The following is an 18,242-nucleotide window of genomic DNA, read 5'->3' as shown; positions in this document are numbered from 1 at the left end:
TGTAATGCACATTAGAAGTTAACTTTAACATTCTCACTTTTGCTGTTAAGTTCATTTGAACACATATTTAGTAGGCTTAGCCTGCCTGTACATCACTTTTAATAAAATGTATGACTTAATGATATTCTCAAAAATGTTGTTTCTTTGTTTTTTTTTTTTTTGCCTCGAGTCGAGTGCACCTTTAAAACTGCGCGCCAGTTTAGCAGCACAGCTGTAACCCTTTTCAAGTTGTAAAGGTATGAAAAGTAGCACTATCAATATATTTGTGTAAAGCTAAAAGTCTTGCCTGCATCGCTAAAAAGGTCTCACTCGATCAGTGCTCACGGGACTGAAAGCGTTAATTTTCTGACGTCATCATTCCCGGGGCGGTGACCTTAAAGGTAGGGGTGGGGGCAGATTTTTGCTCCGGGGATGAGTGGGAAATGTTCCTCGCTTTCAAGGCGAATAGCCTGTTTTGGATGTAAAAACATAACTTGTTTGTAAGAGTCGGGCATTGCTTTTCTTTCAGGACAACATATGTATTTTGTAATGGATTGCCTGTGTTTCCTCAAGGTAAATCTGTAGTTCTTTAAGTAAACAACATATTGAAGCGAACGTGTGTTTGTGGTGTTTCTGGTACTGATCTTACCACCTCTAGCCTACATATCCTCTGTTCGCAGACACTTTGGATTTATCGAATGCATTGTATCAGAACCTTTAACAAAACGCGTATGTACATTGAGAAACAAGAGTTAAAATCGGTTTGAATTATCAATATTCTGTACAGTTGCTTCGATGTCTTCTAATTTCGCACGGTCACGATCTACTCGTGGTTTGTCTGCGATGTCTTTTAATTTCCTGAAGTTACCACATGAAACCGGCTACTTTAGTTCGATTAAGGTAGGTTTCTTTTTGCAGATCATGTGGAAAGTCCAATATGGTGGAGAAGATCTGATTAAGTGTATCCAAGGTCTATACGACGCAAAGGAAAGGGGTCACTTCCCCCCTAACCTTTTCCAAGGTCCCGTTCGGTGCAAACATGCAAAAAAGTAGAATAGTTCAAGGTGTGCTAAGGAGTTGGGGTATGCTCAAGAGACACGTGCCCTCTCCCCTAATTAAATGAGGCAAAAATGCAATGGTCTGGATATGACAGCAGATTAAATTTCGTTCGCCTCTCCATCAATTTTCTGTTTAATGTCACTGAGCTCCATTGTGGGAGAAGAGGACGCGTCATCCAGCCATAAATTTGTGATTATAGAGGCTCGAGGAGGCAGTTGGCTCTATTCGGACGGATTTGCTCCGTACCTTCAGATAGATCTTCAACAAGCAGAAACCATTCAAGTGTCTTTTATATACCGTTTAGGCTTTAAAGAGTTTTTACCGGACTAGACTATGATTAAGTAGTCATGATAAATTAAAAAGACTCTATTTGTTTTTCCAAAGACTTGTTAGAAAGCTCTGCACGAGGAAAGGACACTTCAGACGGCTTTTTCTTGATCAAAGATTTGAATCCAGATCACGGACGAATTTCCCCATTTTGCATAAATCAATAGTCAACTCTTATTCTAAAAATATTTTCTGTCTGGATGGACTTCCATTTTTATAGGTAGGTGTTTTCTACTCATCTGATTGTGATTTATTGCAGCCATCAGGACTTTTGCAGAAGTATTGAGAAGATCGTGCAATAGCTACATGTTTACTCGTTTGTTTGTGTTCTTTATGCAGCACGTATATGGGTTGTCAGAATAAATAATGGCTTCCCACAAGGCTGTTCTTGACATTAAAATACACTTTTTTTTATCTTAGATATAGCTACACCATTCGACCAAGAACTATTTAGCGGTCAGTAAAAAAGTGACTTTTGTAGTATTTTTTTGAGAAGTGAAGCCCGTTTCTAAAACTGGTTTTACATTGGCTTTGAATTCAGTATTTTAAGACTTAATCAATATACGTACATGTACATTTGCTATGGGAATTTTACAAAGATACCAATGTGTTATATCTCGGAAGATCACTATTTATTAGGGTACAAAAGACACGCCGTTCTGTGTAAAATGGGAAAGGGCCTTTTGACCGGATATTTGACTGTTCTGACTTTTTCATTGTTTGTGCTGGACTATCAAATAGTTTACCTCACAAAAAAATCTAATTTTAATAGTTATAAATTAAATTAAATATAATTTATTTTAATTTTTAATTATTGTTTCAGTACACATGTTAAATATTTGTACTTTTGTAAACAACATCTCTACTATCTCGTTTAGTCATTTATTAAGAAATTCATTGATTCGAATTTAGTAATTTGTATTGCTTTACTCACCCAAGGTTACTAGGTTATAGGGTCAAAACATTATTACTGTTGAACGAAACATGTATTGATGGTAGATGATTTTATATTATTTCAGTCTGTTTGGATCGAGCCATTCGTGAAACTTAATACTAGCTATACATTTGTTTATACAACCAAATTAAATTCGGAATGACTTAGTTTTGTTCCCATAAAAATCAACATGTATTAAGGGACTTCTGGAGAGACACTTAGACGTCGATTGATAACAACGTGTAAAACACTGAATACATAGCTGTGAGAGGAACTATGAAGATCTGACACCCACCAGGCTGTGATATAGGCCTTCTACATAGGCTACACTCAGATCAAGACAGGACCGAGTCCCATGTCAAAACCGAGTGGGCCACTGACAATCCTTTAAAAGCATGTGCTGAGCCACCCTCTTAAGGATTTTTTGACTCTTTACATACAGACTCATTATCGCTAATGCAAGCAGTGTAGACAATCATATATTGCGTTGTGTGACTACATCTCTCACAAGATTTTTATATAGACTAATGTATTTAATTGGTTGCATTAGCCTACTTTGTTTTAGATTTATGGCAGCATCAACAGCTCGCAGTCATTCCCTTGTATGTGGATACTTTTTTAACTCGTATTTTGAACAACGGTACAACACGAAGGAGATTACTTGAAATAGGTATTGACGTAATATTATTCACTAATTTCCTAGTAATTAGACCACTCATCCGATTAATATTCAATTTCTTTAGTCATGTTAAATTTGGGAGATAAGCTTTAAGGAGCATTTTACGAATTATAACAGTTTTTAAAGGTATTTATAAGACAGTCTCATTAATGAAGCACTATGGGGGGCAAGTCTTCAGTTTCTTGTTCATTATAAATGGGTCAGTCAAGAATTGGTGCATATCAACGGCATATTTACTTCCCCTTCATCTGCGCCGTTTGGTGCTTTCGTTTTTCTAAAGAAGATTTGCAAGATAATAGCAGAAAGTTTCTTGAGTATTTTTTTTTTTATTAAATCAAAGCAACGTTATTTAAGTGTTTTTATTTATTAATTTATTTTTGTTAGATTCATTTAGCCTACCTCTCTATAGTTTGACTTCTAGCTTTTACAATAAAACAGGTCGTAATGAGGTAGGTTTGTGCCATTTATGGGGGTGAAGCAGTACTTCCCTTAATTGGACACAGATGGGCTTTTTCTATCGATAACGCCATTCCCTGGAATTTATAAAGGGCAGCTAGTCGGTATTCACTCTTATTGGGAGTTGTTTTTTATCATTCAAAACTATCCCAGGGCCTGTATCACTTTAAACCCAAAGTATTCTTCGGTTGTTAGGGTTAGGGTTGGGTTTCCAACCCCATAGCTACATTTACATTGATTTAACGTATCGTTTCAGGTAGAGTTTTGACTTCGGTGTCAGGTCTGTCTAACATTACTCCCTCATATGCGATTGCTAAAATCAACTGTGCTACGTCTTTCTGCGTCGCTATGATTTCATAAGACCGTGTTGTTCTTGCTTGTAAAGTTCTGGTCATCGACACAAATAACCTAACGCTTCGATCAGTGACGACAGACCCCAAAACACACAAATTTAAACTAAATAGCCTATTCTTACGCCTATAAATGGTTATTTATAATGTCAACGTTATAAATACAAGTCCCTATTTCAGATATATACAAACCAGTACTGCATACATTGGGCCTTCTAAACCGTTTGTCCAAGCCGTGTGTGTACACGTCCCAGATGCCTGACACTTCCCAGAGGCCAAGTCATTTCACAAGAATTTTGTAATTCTGATGGTTGCAAATGTTCAAAAGTAGCTCCAAATATATTTCACTTGGATATCAAATGCAGTAGCCTAACTTAAATCATGAGAGGAGAGGTCACCAAATCAACCTAATTTAGATCTTGTCGGAGGTTTAAGACGCCTGTGCACTCTCAAATCGATTCTTTTTCAACCAATGAATAAAATAATTTGATGTTCCTGTATCATTTAGCAGGAACGAGCAGTTTTACACTATGTGCTCGTTAAATGATACAAGATTAATAACTAGTAACACAATAATCAATTAATTAATTAATTAATTGTTGGGTTTTTTTTCAATACAGTGGATGTTTTAAAATCGTGTTTCTCGTGCAATTTTACGAGCAGACATCTCTGGCCAGTGAGCGAAATGAATGTCTTGACTGAACATGCTCCATCCTCGTCACCAGTTATGGAGTGCATTGTCACAATGATTCATCCAACGGACGCGTACATAAAATCCCCTAACCTACATGGACGTGTAGGCGCATGTAAAGCATCGTTTATACATTCGACAGAGTGGGCTCTAGTATTCAGGCATCCTTATTCTTTTGCCAAAGGCAGACTAGAGGGATCTCGCACTATCTAAAACTGGTGTGCAACTTAGGCCTGACAATAACTGCGTCTCTGCGCACCCTTGGCCTATACGCTGGTGACAAACGCCCCGTTCCGGTAGTTTGAATGTGGCTGGAAGATGGAGGGAAAGTGTCAATCAGAGACGCTTCATTGATCACGGACAATGCCGTTCGCGGGACTGGTCTGTTTCGAGAGCAATCAGTCACTCCGCATTAATTATCCCCGCGTCCCACAGTAGGGCAGCTCGCGCTGGCACATGGACAGTGTGTGTCTGTTTGTGTGTGCGTGAGTGAAAGAAAAAAAAGAAAGAATGTGTGTAAGTGCGCGCGTGGAGAGAGGAGATTGTGTGTGTGTGTGTGTGTGTGTGTGTGAGAGAGAGAGAGAGAGAGAGAGAGAGAGAGAGAGAAAGGAAGAAATACACTGAGTTTGTGTTCAGGTATATGTAGGCTATATGTATTTATACGAGCCTGTATGCGAGAAGGAGAGTGCCTTTGCTTGTGTGTAAATGTGTGTTTGCATGGGCTGCTTGTGTGTGTGTGTTATCCGTACACCACTAAAAATGCACCCCACCCCCACCTTTCAAGTTGCGAAAAGGAGCCAATAAAAACCCAACAATAAAAGGGTCTTTCTTGTCACTAAATAAATTAAGTTCCGATATCTGCTTAAAGCGCTGCACCTCTTTGTATATTGCAGAACAGAATTCTTTATTGCCCCAATGTTATTGCTTTTTTTTTCCCCAGTTTTTTTTTTTTTTTTTTTTGGAGGGGGGGCAGAAAGGTCGGTGGTAGGGCATAGCACACACTCTGTAACAATTACTGTAGAGTTGGTTAATACAATGACTGTGTACTTTGTCATATTAAGAGCCTCTGCTTATGGGTCGTTTTGCAACTTGATTTCATACTTCTGTGGCGAAAATGTCTATTGAATCTGATTCACAGTGGCATTTTCTTTCGGGACTGACCTTATTTCTCTCTCTTTATCTCTGTCTTTTTCTTTCCTTTACTACAAGCCCCACGCCTACAGGATCATAAACAATTTATACATTAATGGAATGATTTACTGAACTGTTGATTATTAATTGATTCCACCTTGTGGAATGTTTTATCGTTTCATTTAAAAAGTTCAATTAATTGTATAGCTTTTATTTGAGTAAGTCTATTGACATTCTCTCTTTTTTGTTTAGATGGCCTCAATGAGCTCAGTTTTTATATATTTTTTTAACTATATGCAGACCTATAGCTATGTAAAATATATAAAATATGAAACCTACTTCAGTATGTGGTATGTAATATATAGGTAACTGTTCTCTATACACTATTGGTAATCACAAGGCTATGTGCCTTTTTTTCCAAATATATTGAGCAAATATTAAAAACGTAATATTCTCTATATCCACTATAAAGCTAATGGTGGTCGACGCCTCTCCCCCTCCTTTATTTATTTATTTACAAATAGATACAAGAAAATCCATGCTGTTACATTTGGACGATGGTAACAAAAACGTATTGTACACGTTCATGAAATTACAGTTCTTCTAATGGTTCTAATCTGAAGTTGCCTTAAGGTTTTTGTGATGGTGGTACGCAGAAGCTTTTGCTGGATGAAGTTTCATGGGTTGAAGTTAAAGAGGTAAGGAAAAAAGGAAAAATTGCAGAGTAACCTATAGAAAACGATACAACAAAGCCAAAACAGTACAGTATATATTTATTGATTAAAAGAAAGAAAAAAAAAATCATTTGACAATCAAAAATATTTTTATATTTTAATAATAATGCATTGTGTGCTAATACAAACATTATAATATACACAACAATAATTTAATAATTTCTGTTAATAAGCATTTTCCAGTTCACTCTCCCAGGTTTTTGCTGAATTGCATTTGTACCGAAAAAAGAACGGCATATATACCAGTTCGTATTAGCGTGTAATTGTTAGTTTATATTTTACAGCCATTTACTACTTACTGTTATTAAATATCCACTCAAAGTTATAAGTCGCAGTCAGTGTGAAGTTTTTTTGTTTAGATTTCATCATAAAAAATCCTCAGTATACGCACGCTCGTTTTGGTCGCTTTTGCCTTCATTTCCAGCCTTCTCGTGTTTTAGTCTTTTAGATTCCATGTATTAGAATTGTCATGTTGCTGTTGAATTAAGCGATATTAATCCGAGAATCTATACTTTAAATTTAATACAACATGTAATTTCCCCCTTTTTAACGCATTCCCTTTGATTAAGTCACTCTTGACTCTCCTTTAGCTTTGGGGCCAACGAGGTTCGCCTAGGGGAGGCCTTGAAACCGCCCCTCCTTATCTCCTTTCATCATCCAGCTCTGGGCCGCCTTGAAACCGCAAGGCCAGTAATTGCTTTTTTCAGGCAGCCCAGTGCGGACTGGACAGCAGCCAATCAGAGCCTTGTTTACATTCTATGATTGACAGCGTTCTGGCAACACGCCAACCAATCAAACCATTTTAAGAACGAGGCCCAGGATTTTAACTCTTTGTTTGCCATTGCACCATAGTTTGGGCTTTAAGTGATTTACCATCCTGATGTGATCAGGGTTAAATTTGTTAATTTGACTGGTGCTTTGTTTCTTAACGTGCAGTGACATGCTTTAAATTGAATGATACTGTATTTTTCACAAAAGAAATAGAGAGTTTATTTAGCCTACGTTTGGCTGGTGAGATGTTCAATTACATATTTAATTTTTGTTCAGTTTTCAGTTTTTATTATACTCAGTGAGACACCGTCTGTCATTTAAAATAATCAATAGTCAACTAATAATGTGTCATGTTTGTAAAGCTTACTTCCTCGCTTTTCTTGAAGCAGGGTCAAAAACTCAAATGTTGCGAATTGCGTTTCTTCTGTAGTTTGAAGTCATTTAAATAATGGCACTCTTGGCTGCATAAGTAACCATGTGGTCGTGCCTCACACTGAACTAGTCTCGAGACAGGAAAGCTCAAATAAAGCGCCCGCCGTTTTGTTTAGTTGATCCAGCTGACACGCCATTGGCTCAGAGCGCCATCCAATCGGAGCCACTGTTTATCCTGGGGCGCGCTGCACGAGCTTATTGACATGTAGGTATTAGACCAATGGGCGCGACTGCTCCCACAGTCACCTCCCCCTCTTCTCCTTGAGTGGCACTAGCAGATTCAGGAAAGAGCCTCTGACTGCTTGTACGGGGCTCGATTCAGCAGAAGCTCTTACTACTACGGTGCATCTCCGAACTTCTGCACTGCACACGCACTGCAATCAGCAGACTCTAGGATGTAACCATTTCCATATGTTTTTATTCTGCTTCTGCTCTCTTTTACGTATTTTTTGTATCATGTTTTTTTAAATCCATTTATTGTTTTGCAAGGAATAACTTACCAGTAAGTAATTCGTTTATATTGTATTTATATGCGTGCAATAATAAACATTTGCCTTCAAGAGCTGCTCTTATTTTATTTTTTTAAGAACATCTGGCGTAAAACAAAATTAGGGAGTTTGTGTTGCAGGGGGTGAAAGAAAAATATCCCTTTATTTTCATCCGACTCTATTGCTTTGTTTGAGCAATGAAGATGATGATAATAATAATCATTACCATTATAATAATAGAAGATTAGTTCAAGACTTTATTTTGTTTGAATAAAGAATGAATTTCATTTAGAGAGAAGACCTTAATGTCTTATTGTCTAATAATGGAAAAAAAAAATTATACACATTATATCTTTTAAAAGACTTAATTCCACTTACATTTGCAAACTGCTATGCAATGGACGCGATGGCAGAAGAACATAAGCGCATTTACCTTACTTGTAGAATGAATATTGGGCAGTTGATTATGAAATTACAACTGACCATATAGGCCTGTTAACTAGCTAAATTTTTAGTTTTCACATGCTTTTATTACGTCGACATGTTTTACATTGAAATACCATGATTCCTAAAATTGTCTGGATTTTATCAGAGTTTGAAATGGCGTTTCCTAACACTCAAAACCTTCTTTAGGAAACCTGTTCTTTCATGTGCTCCTCCTCACCTCCCATCCGTCCTCCGAGCCAAACCTAATAGATCTCAGATCCCAATAAATGTTAAACGTTCGGCTTTGGTTAATAGTGGGAGGTTGCTGCGTTCAAATTACTTCATGCTTTAAAATTTCTGTCCAATTTCTTTTCATGATGTAGAGACATGTTACATATTTGCTTAAAATGTCCTTTGTCAGCGCAAAAATGGTGCACTGCATTTAATTCTGCGCTTCAGAGAGCTTATTCTGTAGGTATTTTAGCGTTTGCTCATTATTTGAGAAATTTTTACTAGCTAATGTTGTGTACGTCAATTCACTCACTGTTCTACAACCTCTCTCTTTTCAGTTTTTGTTTTTAATGAAAGCACCAAGGCTACAGAAATTTGGCACTGCAACCATCCTCACACTCAAATGGGAACTTCCAACGTTTTAAGGCCTCGTTTAGCAAAACGCTGAAACATTCAACGTTCTGAGCGTCAAATATCTGAAGATACGACCTTTCGTTTATATTTTGAAATTTAAAATGTCTTCGTTTTCTTATCTGGGATTCGGTGTGATAAGCACCATTCGCGCGAGCTTTTGTAATTCTGTTGGGCAGACTTTCTAATTATTGCATTTCAATGTTCAATAGTCTGGCAAAAGTACTTTACGCAAGCATGTTATGAGGATGCTTTGAAACAAATCTGGTGCATTAGTAATACCGCATGACAATTCTCTCAATGCACCATTTTGCCATGACAGGACTCCATCTGCAACAGCGTAAGATGTTGCTTTTACCCTTGATTTTCGGAAACTTAAGGACTAGAGGCCAGAGGTGAAATATAGACGCCATCATCCATGTGTTGTTACCCCATATACAAAGGTTACAGAAAACCTAGTTCAGACGAACAAAGCAGTTTAATTAAGTGAAACGAATGAGAAAAACTGACCGAAGAAATTACATTTATAGTTTGATGCGTTCGATGGAAGCAGTCATACCAAACGTCAGCGATTTTCTTAATGTTCTTTATCTCGTCTAGTGAAAGACAGAAAGGACTGCTTTAGCTTCGTCCAATTTCCATTATTTTTGCTTAAAACGTCCTTGGGTTTTCATATGGATACTGTAAAAATGTATTGATCTTGGCATCTCTCTGTAAATGGTATATAGCCTGCAGTGAGTCTTCTGTGTAAAAGTGGAGGTGTGCTGCAAGCTCGCGCAATTGTGGTGAGATGAGAGAGACGAGCGGAGAATGTGTAGTTTAGGCAGCAGTCGCAGCAATGGACGTACAATGAAGGATTACCATTACACATCTGAAGGATACTAACATGATACGATCTTGTGGATTTGCATCACTCATTCATGTAAGTGGTTTGTAATTTAAACTACATTTTATGATTTTTGTGTTGCAGAAAACATGACTGGGACATACTTTTTTGGCCGTCAGAGCCAAAACTGTGCTGAATGCAAGACCTAACCGAAACTCTTAACGGAATTATAACATCTGGGCGGCGTTTGGTTCGGTTCTCGTGGTTTCCCGCTCTGGATTTCGGATTTAACGTTTTTTTATCGGGATGGAAGGACGGGATTTCGCTCCTCCGCCGCACCTTTTGGCAGAGCGAGGCGCGCTGGTTCACAGAGCCGCCTCGAGGATCACTCCTACCGGGCACACGACAGTGCAGCATCCCGGTCACTTTCAGCCTGGGAAATATTACCCCTCACATATAGCGATGCCTCCACATTCAGGTAAGTGTTTGTGTTCCCCCGCTGAGAAGTGAATGCTTTTAAAACATACTTTTTTTTAGCAGAATTAAATAGCCTAACTTTAGAAAAGCGCATTGACGTGTACTTGTACTTACTTTTTATTGGGAAATTAAGGTCTTTCTGGGGATAAGCTATTGCTACGGACTGCTTCTGACAGAATTATAGCGTTTTATTGAACACATTACTTGCAAAATGTCTGACACGAGCTGCGAAAAGGCTGGTCGTTTCTAGTTGATAGCAGTGCGTATCATAAGAAAGCGGACAAGAAAATTACCTTCAACCTTAACTGGGATTTTTTTACTATATAGGAAAATGGAATTTATATTTGTTAATTATATTTTTGATGGTTAAATTATTATAGTGTTTTGTTAATAACGAACTGTTACTTCATAGCTGGATTGCCCTCTTTGTTTCGCGCTCATTCAGACGTCTACTTTTCTTTTGACAAAATAAGTTGTTTGGTAATATCTATTCAAGTAAAGCCCTATGATTTTATGTTAATTATTAGGGTGCATCTTTGAGTGGTTTGCTGCCACAGCTGCTTTAAGTTAATAACACAAGCTTTGGTGTGTGTGTGTGTGTGTGTGTGTGTGTGTGTGTGTGTCTGCGCTGTGGTTCGAGAAGTCTCCAAGATTAGGGTCAGTAGCTCTCTCTCTCTGTGTGTGTGTGTGTGTGTATGTGTGTGTGTGTGTGTGTGTGTGTGTGTGTGCTAAAAGAGGCGTCTGTAATACCAGAAAATCCGGTTTCTATATTGAGCGGTGATGTGACGGGGTGCGAATGAGTTGACAGTGCATGCATTAGATTTAACAAGTGTCTTCAGCATTCAAAGTACCTTTGGGGTAGAGGTACACATTGTAGTTTGGTTATTAATGTGATATAAGTTCGTATATGTATATCAGTCTGTGGATGCTTCATTTGTTACTAATCACTGAGAAAATCATATGTACATAATTCCATAATTTGTCATTTTGTAGGCTATATAACTTTTAATATTGTTGAGGTATTGTTGACCCTTTTGACTGACGTATTGTTTTTAAGAATGTGCTCAGCAGTTTAATAGTTCTAAACAATTCATGAAATAAATAAATTCCATTTGGTGTTGTTTTAGTTGGTGTGCTTAAATATAGGCCTATATATTTTTTATAGGCTTAAAATGTAATTTTTTTTTAGTTTTATTACATTATATGAAATTAGGTGTGTGCATTTAAAATGTATTTCGATTTTGGTTTTGCTATGCTTTAGACTCAAACTAAATATTTTCAGTCGAATTCGTGACATTATATTCCTTGTGATTTAAACTCAGCTGACGTATTTTCGGTCGAATTCGAAATCGACGCATGACGCTCGCCGTGCTGTAGACTGAAATTTCAGAAGCGAGATCTATCACAGCGCTCGCTGACCCTGATGGTCCCCGGCCCACGGTGAATGCGCGCGGGTACTGATGGGGTCGTTAGCGGCTGTCTTTCTCTCCGGCCTCCCGCTGCTATATACCCTCACCCACTGCCTTCTTAAAAGTAATTTTTATTTGTTCCTTACTCAGACAACTTCGCCCTAATACCCCACACAGAGACAAACAACGAAAGTCCACAAAATAAACTCCATAATCCTCTTTTACGATAGCTGCTTTCGAGAAAATGTATCCTACATCTTATGTCGTTATTTTTCATCTCTAATGTATTGAATCGGTTCATTGTCTCTTTCTTCGACGACTGTCGTCGAGCTGAATGCGTTTTAAAAGCCGCACCGCCGGTAGATTGATGGATTTTGTTGTGCTGCTCAGGTCTCGCGTGCACATCAAATGCTGCTCTGGCAGTGCGCGCGGATAATGTGTACAGTAGGATCTCCTTTTCTTCTTTCTTCTTTCTTTCCCCTCTCTCTCTTTCTTTTCTTTCCCCCATATCCTCAGCAGATGTCTGTAACGTCTGCCTCAAGGCGGACGCCAGCTCATGCCATACAGGTGCATCATTTACTTGTGTATGTGTGTCTGTGTGTATGTGTATGAGTATGTGTGTGCGCTCGTATCAAATTCTTGTTCTTCCGCTGAGGCTTTTTTAATCAACACAGGTGTCTTTTCTGCTCATACAGAATAGACAGTATAAGATGATACTATGTGTATTATTTTACATCATATGCAATAATTTATTATTAAGTTTTAGACCTTGCCCTTTTTGTTTGCATGGAATGTAACTATATATATATATATATATGTATGTGTGTGTGTGTGTGTGTGTGTGTGTGTGTGTGTGTGTGTGTGTGACCCTGGACCACAAAACCAGTCATAAGGGTCAATTTTCTGAAATTGAAATTTATACATCATCTGAAAGCTGAATAAATAAACTTTCCATTGATGTATGGTTTGTTAGGATAGGACAATATTTGGTCGAGATACAACTATTTGAAAATCTGGAATCTGAGAGTGCAAAAAAATCTAAATATTGAGAAAATCGCTTTTACAGTTGTCCAAATTAAGTCCTTAGCAATGCATATCCACTCACAAAAATACATTTTTGATATATTTACGGTAGGAAATTTACAAAATATCTTCATGGAACATGATCTTTACTTAATATCCTAATGATTTTTGACATAAAATAAAAATTGATAATTTTGACCCATACAATGTATTGTTGGCTATTGCTACAAATATACCCTTGCAACTTACGACTGGTTTTGTGGTCCAGGGTATATATATATATATATATATACATATAAGCAGATATTATCATATTTTCCTCCCTTTCATCTGTATATACATTATTACATTTTTCTCTTCCTGCTTCATTTATCAGTTATTTAATATATGTTCCCTTTTAATTAAATTGGATTATTTCAGACACTCACACTCACACAGAAAGTGAAATCCCTAGAGTGTAGACATGCAGGATTGGTGGAAAGTGTAAAAGTCCCTTAATGTTTGTGAAATTAAGTAAGAAATGCATTATGGTATGCTCTTTTAGCCAGAGCTACCATTTTCTAACCGTTTGATTCTGACAAATACTGATAGATTGGTAGATGGATTAAGAGAGAGAATAATTTAGTTATTCTCAGATGGAACAAACACTAACCCGCAGTTCAATTAGGTGGCACCCCGTCTGTCACAGTCATCCACGTGGCCGTTTGGCCTCACCCTCGGCGTTACAGAGAGTTATTTTGTAGCTTTGTGTCGTAGCAGTCATGTTTCTGCAAAAGCAGTGGTCTGCCCTGTCAAACCTTGGTCGGCCTTCTTTCATATCACTTCTTCCTCTTGCTTCTGTGTGCCTTGAGTCCTGATTTAACAATGCTGTCTGCGCTGCTGTTGATCCTAACCTGTCTCACCCTCCCCGTCCACTCGTTCCTCTGCGGTGCAGCCCTGTTCCGCACTGAGGTACTGCTGCCCCCGGGCCATTCGCCTTTGATAGGGCTTGTAGTTTAAATTAGTTGCGTTTGCTGGAATCTAGTTAGTATCTCTTTTTCTTTCTCTCTCAGTTTCACCTGTGTCTGTCTCTGCATCATCCCTGGATCACTTGTAATACATAGGCCTAAATGCTAAATGCATTTTTGGAATATCCCTACCTTGATTTTTGTTTTGTTTTTGTTTGATTCCATCTTAATTCTAAACTTCCGAAATGGCATGCTTTTCTTCCGCTGCTCCAAAATAGGGGGGACGAGTGAAAGTGACTAAAAGAGAGAGAGGGAGAACAGGAAAAAGAGCGGCTGAATGTTTCCACCTGGTTGGTAATCTGGCCCAATTACCTCTGCTTGGTAGCACAGAGCCTGGCGTGTTCCATCGCCACTCACTATGCCTGCCAGCTGAGTGCTGTGCGCGAGTGTATACGGCGCTCTGTGTGTGTGTGTGTGATTCAGCAGAGCTTCGTTGGCAGAAGCGACATCGTTTCCCCCTCCCCTCCACCACACAGTCTCTTCTTTCACTGTTTGATGTGCCTCACTAGGCTGAGAGAGTCCCAACGCCCTGGCCCGACTGCACCCATCACCGCTGCCCCTCAAACAATGCATCTGCACGTCATCAATGGCGGCAGAAAATCATTTATTAATATTTGATATGTACACCTTCTTATGTACACCTATAAAAAATGTATTACCCACTGCAGCGCCTGGAATATCATCACTTTCGATGTCTGTGACTATTGATCAGGGCTGCATTTCCCAAAAGCACAGCTGGGCCATGAACGTCATGAGGGCCGATATGGTGCTTTCCAAAACGTTGAAGCCGGTGTTGTGCCAAATTCTGACACCCACCAAATTATTACCGCCCATGTATTGGTAGGTTTAGGATTAGGTGTGGGGTTAGGGTTAGGCAATCAGGTAGCGACTTCAACGAGGGGGTAGTAATTAGGCAGGGAGTTGAAATTCGGCACAACACCGGATCACCTGCATTCATCTTAAAAGGATAGTTCACGCAAGAAATCTGTCATTATTTAGGCCTACTCACCTTTATTTCATTCCAAATCTGTATGACTTTCTTTTTTCTGTTTTTTTTTTTTTGGACATATATGCAATTAAAATCGATGGGGTCTAATTTTGTTTTGTCGCTTACTTTCATTTTATGGATAAAAAAAATATCTTCTTTTGTATTCCACAGAAGAAAAAACATGAGGCTGAAAAGATGATTATGGAATTAAAATGTTAAAGCACTGGATATGTAATTTAAAATCTAGCTTACTCAAATGAATGTGATTGTTTTATGCTGACAAGATATTTCCTTACAGTTTGCTATAGATTTAATGCAAAGCAGGAGGGTTTAAATGAGGAAGTGAGAGTAAATGACACTCTTCTTTGGCATGCATGGCAACTCAGACATGAATATGCACCCTATTACACACCTGACATATGATACGGTGTTTTCACACCAAATCTGAAAATTGTTGCCCTTCCGACTTGGATTTGTGCAACTGATACTTGAGAACTGACTGGGTTAAAAATGCTCACTGGGAGGGCTTGTAATATGCACACAGACACAATCGCACACAAACACACATAAGCTATCCTTAATAACGGATGCAAGCAAATAAGGGTCAGTAGACACACACACACAAACACACACACACACACACACACACACACAGTTCAACTTTTAAACCCTGGGTTCATCTGCTGTGCATTGGATCAGCACAACAATGAGGCAGTACTCTGGGGCGCCATGAGCTACAGAGCTCATTTATACAGCTGTCAGACTCCCTCTTTCTTTCTCTCTCTCCCTCCCTTTCTCAATCTCCTCCTCCTCCTTCTCTGTTTCCTACTGGCTCACATTTTCACAAGAAAACAGCCCTCCTGACTCGTCAACATTGCTGTTTGGATTTCATCAGTTTAACACCCAGCATTTTTTATATTTTATTGTTTTGTTTAGCATGTGTATGTGATTCTTTCAGCTGTCTCACTCATTTTTACACATTTCCTTAAGGGGGTTACACGTTTCTTCTCTGAAATTTGTAAGGGGTCTCTTCAGCGCTTTGAAATTTAGTTTATACTGCAGATATGAAAATGCAGTGTATGTTCTTGTTAATTTAGCATGAAACAGCAATGTTTAAGTGTCTAATGTTTGAGTTATAAAAAATCTCTGAATTGAATCTAAATCAATGCTGAACAGTAAGGATTTTTTCTGCTATCCTAGTTGGGCCAATAGGTCAGATTTTGCTTGCCATACCTACATTTCCACTGGCATATTTTATTTTATTTTATTTTATTTTATTTTATTTTTTTATTTTTATTTATTTTTATTTTATTTTTATTGATAAAATAAAATAAAATAAAATTAATTTTAAATTTTAAAAAATTAAAAAAAAAAATATGTTTTATATTTATTTTTTATGTATGTAAAATATTTTTAATATTTTTATATGTCTGTAAAATATATATAATATAGAGTTTTTTTTTTTACAAACATATATTTTTTTATGAGAATCTAAAAAAAATTCACATAACACACTGGTCCGGGCCAGGACCATCTCTTTTTTTTTGAACCCTGTAAATTTACCGGTTTTGTACAGGGTTTGAGCAAAATATGTTAATTCTTTTATGTGTACGTGTGTGCGCTTACATGCTGCTTGCTACATCCTGTGAGCTACTTTTCATTGTGACACCTCGACTGATGGACTCAACTACCACAGCATATTATAACCATGTGGGGAATCTCTCTCTCCTCCCTCCCGCACTCTTTCCCTCGCACTGTCTCTTCCACTGCTGTCATTATTAAGTCCAAACTTTGACTCGGCCTGCAGCCAGCTTTTGTAAATGAGAAACAATTTTGGGATTTGGCTTAGAAAATAAAAGCCCTCCACATTGGCTTTGATGTCTGATAGTAGAGAGAAATGACATTTTAAATAGGCTGCAAAAACAAAACCTTGAAAGTGCTTCCATTCTGTGGTGAGGATGTGTGATTGGACAAGGAAACTAGTGACAGTCCTGACTGCTTGGAGTGTGTGTGCTTGGAGGAACTGGGAAATCCACTTCCCTTTTCTTTTTCTTTTTTTTGGAATGTGTGTGTTCTGAATCATGGATGCTGTATAATTTTTTGTTTGTGCATGTGTGTGCATACAGTGATCAATAATCGATCAGCCTGTGTGTCCTCGCCAAGGTCAGATCGTCCCGCCTTGGTACACACAATTGCACACATAATTTCACAGTTGTGCTGAGCTCATCACCATCAGATACTTAGATGATATCAGGCAATATCATCAAGGATTTTATGCTGCAATAGCATCTGACACCTGTATGTACCAGGTGCACACACACATGTTTGTTTTTGTGAATTGTGGGGGCATTCCATAGGCGTAATGGTTTTTATACTGTACAAACCGTATTTTCTATCCCCCTACACTACTGCTACCCCTAAACCTAACCATCACAGAAAACTGCACATTTTTACTTTCTCAAAAAAACGAATTTTGTATGATTTATAAGTCTTTTGAAAAATGGGGACATGGGGTAATGTCATCATAAGTCACCCTCTCATTGTAATACCTATGTCATACCCATGTCATTATACAAATTTGTGTCCTGATATGTCACAAACACACACACACACACACACACACACACACACACACTTCCCAGTCGAGATCCAAGCAGAATCCGACTACCTTATTCATGCAGTTATCATATAGTACTTTTTATGCTTGTCACCATTTTGCATTATTAAACAAATTTTATCTCACGGTTCATATTTCGATATTTAGGTATCTTGAGCAGTATGTGGCAGTATGTGATCATGCGAGGGTGGGATACCACACAGCAAGACGAGCGCTCCAAATGTATGCAGAGCCTTCATTAAATATACATAAAGCATGCTTTTTAAGGACACGTCGCTTCTACTCCAGTAAAGGAAAAAAAGCACAAAACAAAGATTAGCATCAGGAATTCAATATTAATCAGTCTCGAGGGACACACACACGCTCTCTCTCTCTCTCTCTGTTTTCCTCTCTTTCTCCTCTCTCTTGTTATAGCGAAGGCTTTAATTCGAGAGGGACTTGTTGCTTTTGAGCCGCATGTCTGAATATTTTCATGTTCTCTGATTAAAACAAAACTCCGGTTGACGCGTTGCCTTTGTCTTTGGCCCGTGCTTTGATTGCTTGTTGAGTTTTCCTTGCTCACTTTCATCCCTCCCTAATCGTCTTCCTGAATCTTTTTGTTTGCATTTTTATTATTTATTTTTTAGGCAAGAACTTGCTTGTTTTTTTTTTCTCTGTCTTGCTCTCTATCTGTCTGTCTCTCTGTTTCTGATTAGCGTTTCTCAGACTCAGCAGGAGGTTGGCTAGCTGTGGGGGAAGACAGTGCCGTGACCACCGTGACCACACAGTCATGCCTGAACACGGAGCCAGCCTTCCA

At 38.3% G+C, this 18,242-nt stretch overlaps 1 protein-coding gene across 6 annotated transcripts in view; it reads left to right on the top strand.

The window, feature by feature from the left end:
• Window positions 1–399: 399 nt before the first annotated feature.
• Window positions 400–18,242, top strand: part of bahcc1b (BAH domain and coiled-coil containing 1b) — a 111,380-nt gene continuing 93,537 nt past the window's right edge. For 4 of the 6 annotated variants that reach the window (XM_051914277.1, XM_051914280.1, XM_051914276.1 and 1 more), the window contains exons 1-2: window positions 7,832–8,045; window positions 10,070–10,403. In XM_051914277.1, coding sequence (XP_051770237.1) covers window positions 10,232–10,403 — 172 coding nt within the window. In that variant the 5' untranslated portion in view covers window positions 7,832–8,045; window positions 10,070–10,231. Of the gene's footprint in view, window positions 553–1,259; window positions 1,586–7,831; window positions 8,046–10,069; window positions 10,404–18,242 lie in introns of those variants that run through there. The other 2 variants (XM_051914275.1, XM_051914274.1) reach the window with 2 other exon arrangements.

This window comes from Ctenopharyngodon idella, chromosome 12 (assembly GCF_019924925.1).
Source record: "Ctenopharyngodon idella isolate HZGC_01 chromosome 12, HZGC01, whole genome shotgun sequence".
NCBI classification, from domain to species: Eukaryota; Metazoa; Chordata; class Actinopteri; order Cypriniformes; family Xenocyprididae; genus Ctenopharyngodon; species Ctenopharyngodon idella.
Note: the sequence above shows the minus strand (reverse complement) of the source record. Positions and strands in the feature narration are given on the sequence as shown.